The sequence below is a fragment of the Lottia gigantea genome (assembly GCF_000327385.1).
Source record: "Lottia gigantea unplaced genomic scaffold LOTGIsca_15, whole genome shotgun sequence".
NCBI classification, from domain to species: domain Eukaryota; kingdom Metazoa; phylum Mollusca; class Gastropoda; family Lottiidae; genus Lottia; species Lottia gigantea.
In genome coordinates, this window is record NW_008707797.1 from 3,848,808 (window position 1) to 3,852,054 (window position 3,247).

The 3,247-nt window shown below is 36.2% G+C and overlaps 1 protein-coding gene across 1 annotated transcript; it reads left to right on the top strand.

The window, feature by feature from the left end:
• The first annotated feature begins 559 nt into the window (after window positions 1-559).
• LOTGIDRAFT_158020 (hypothetical protein) lies at window positions 560-2,553 on the top strand. The gene is made up of 5 exons (XM_009050598.1): window positions 560-709; window positions 1,398-1,428; window positions 1,667-1,753; window positions 1,942-1,985; window positions 2,228-2,553. The coding sequence occupies exons 1-5, from the start codon at window positions 687-689 to the stop codon at window positions 2,532-2,534; spliced, it is 492 nt and encodes a 163-aa protein (XP_009048846.1). The 5' UTR covers window positions 560-686; the 3' UTR covers window positions 2,535-2,553.
• Window positions 2,554-3,247: the final 694 nt, after the last annotated feature.

Here is a 3,247-nt window from a genome sequence, read left to right on the forward strand (position 1 = left end):
TTTATAGACTGTAAACAAACCGGCTTGTTCGACACCGGCTCCTCCATTCGTCTGACAAAGCAGAAAATATGCAAAAACACAACAATTTCTTACCTTGAAAGCCAAACTTATTGGGTCTGAATCGTCGAGAAATCGGATACTGCAGGAATATTCCGTTTGCAGGTCAGTCTTGCTAGTCTTTTTCCGGAACATAGACATTGTCTCCGGTTTACAGGGAAATCACACGAAAAAAACGGCCTGTAAATTGATAAAGTAACGCTATGGAGGCATCCAAAATTCAATAATGATAATAACTGACGTTAGGTGGCGGTAGTGTACGTCACGTGACTCGGTTATTAACAGGTGCCCGGTCATTATAACACACCCCTTTCATCTAGCCGCTAGGTATATTAATAGGTGTTTCTATATATTTTAGTAAGTGTAGGTCAACATGAGTAACAATTAGCACGTAAATAACACTTTTTACAACCGTTAAAAATTAAGATTTTAAGATAAAGTCACATAGATTGACACATCATGTTGCAATATGAGATAATACACGTTTATTCATTTTATATCAGAATGACTGATAGTCCAAAACTATTCAGTTAGTCAGTCTGGAAGGGAGTCGAAGTGATTAATTTGGAACTTTTATTCCGTAGTTTTATTCTAACATCTGGTTTTGATTCAGAATGATTTACGTCATCATGGGCGTGTGTGGGTGTGGAAAGTAAGATTTTTTTTACATTTTCCTTGAATTTGAAAAATGTGCAAACTAAACACAGCATTGATAATCATTGTTTCATTAATAAATTATGTTTGAAGAAGTATTTTTGTATCCTATCAATCGAAGGAAATAGTTGACAAGCTTTTTTCCTCAATAAACAAGACGAGTCAGCCAACAGCCGCTACGACCAGTGTCGTATAGAGATACTATTATTATACGACACTGGATACGGCTAGATTCAATTATTGTCGTCTTATTTTTTTATATCAAGCATAGTACAGTTATCTCCCATTAATTTAAACATTGGTAAATCAACCCTCATTTGATATTAAGATGTACATATTAATTGTTTCAGTGTCTAAAACACCTAATAATTGTTTAAATACAATTGCAGATATAACAGTAAAATATAGCGATCGTTTCAAATATACAAGTCCAGGTTTTGATAATATACCAGATGGTGGACTGAACTTTAATAAAAGAAGGTCCACTGTCATGTCCATCGACCAGAAGGGACGGTTACAGGCTGTAACACAAATTCTTGCAAAATGTCCCTCATTGCTCTCGTTACATGGCGTTGCCCTTCCTCATTAGCCCATGAATCAGGTGCAGAAAAGAAAGTCGTAAAACAACATTTCATTCCATTCTTGACATATTACAACTGGCTAAATCCTGATTATTATATTTCCAGGACATCAGTTGGAACATGTCTTTCTGAAAAGGTGATTTAATTGTTTTTAATATATTTTACGTTTCAAAATTACCAATTTTGGGAGAATGAGTAATAAATATAGAAAATGATTGCATCTCCGAATGCCACCTACCCCTTCTCAAGATCTGGAGCAGTCGTTAATTTGCACTTGTATTGTCATTGATATCACATACAATAGATGGTAAGCTGAAGAAAAACGATGCTTTATAGGTAGGAAATATAATGTCTCATTAACCATATTATTTCAGTTGAATTGTGAATTCCGCGATGCCGACAGTTTTCATTCTGAGGAAAATAAAAGTAAAATGGCGAGTGGAACACCTTTAACCGACCAGGTATAGCTGCTTATGTCTTTTTAAAAAACTATTATCAATGTCTCGCATGTAGGTGTCGCTTTTCAGATCGATTTGAATTACCATATCGCGTCGAAAAAGAGACCAGATTGATGGTAAACATATACATATATGCGAATTTTCGGGGAATAATGCAATGATTTACACGATTTCCGTTTCACTCGTTTCAGGACAGAATTCCGTGGTTAACAGCAATTCACAACTATATCACAGAGTACGTACCTATTGTATTTTACAATTTGTTATAGTACTAGTAGATGTTACAGATCAGAGGTCTCTCAATTGGCGTCGTTAAGGCTTGTATCACACCAACCACGACAGTGTTATATAATCAGATCGAGCGCATTTCCTTATTCTCAAATGCCTAACAAAACGAGAAACAGGATTGGATATAGGGTTTTTCGAAAGACAGATTTTCATAGCTTCATTCAGATTTCAAGACGTTTTATATTGTAGGAAATGTAGAAATGACGAAACCATGGTAGTCACTTGTTCAGCATTGAAGAAATCTTACAGAAACATTCTAAAGTCGGGAAATCCAGATAATGCTAGCGCTTCTGACACAAGTTTTAAACTGATATTTCTGAAAGGGGATGAGGACATTCTCTTAGAGAGACTTCAATCCAGAAAAGGACATTTTATGCCTGCGTCCATGTTAAAATCACAGTTGTCTACCCTTGAAGAGCCTAATGATGATGAAAACTGTTTGGTGGTTGATATCAGAACTCCTGTTAATTGTATTGTGGATACTATTTTAAGTTAATAAATGATCTTTAATCACTAGCACCCTATGTCTCAAAGTACGTCCTACCAAAGGGTCCACTGTGAAAGTTAAAGGGATAATAGGGATTGAAAGGCGATACCGGGCCGACTTTCGGAAGCACTAATTGCTTTCCAGAAGATTTCTTTAGTGTCTCTTGGTGTTCTTTTGTAACTTTACAGGACGATTCTCCTGTAACCCCTACTGCTGGGGCTGCATGTTATAATACCAGTATAAATATTGTCGCCTCCCTTCGAAAAATAGGGTATAGACTACATCACGGTATCCTGTACAGTTTATCTATAAGTTTGTTGACTCAAGGGGTTTGTAATGGTAGCTACATACCCCCAGCTGGTGTTCAGGTGTCTGTAGGTCAACATGGCTAGTATTTCAAGATAGTGACAGACATATGCTGAATATGTCTAGATTTACACGTTACCTCACTAACCACGAATGTTTTAGAAACAAGTGTGTGTACCGTCAACACTATACAATGTACATGTATATATTTGTACCATTATGACGTCAGTGGTTCCTGTAATTCTAGTTCATTTTTCGGGTTCGGTTCATCTATGATAGTCCTGACTAAAATTCCAAGCTGATTAATATTCTCGTTTGAATTAAATTATATTACATTATACGATATTATGACGTTTGGATGAAATCTGCCCTCAGATCAGGAAAGGTGCACATGGAAAAAATTTCGAGGACTAGAT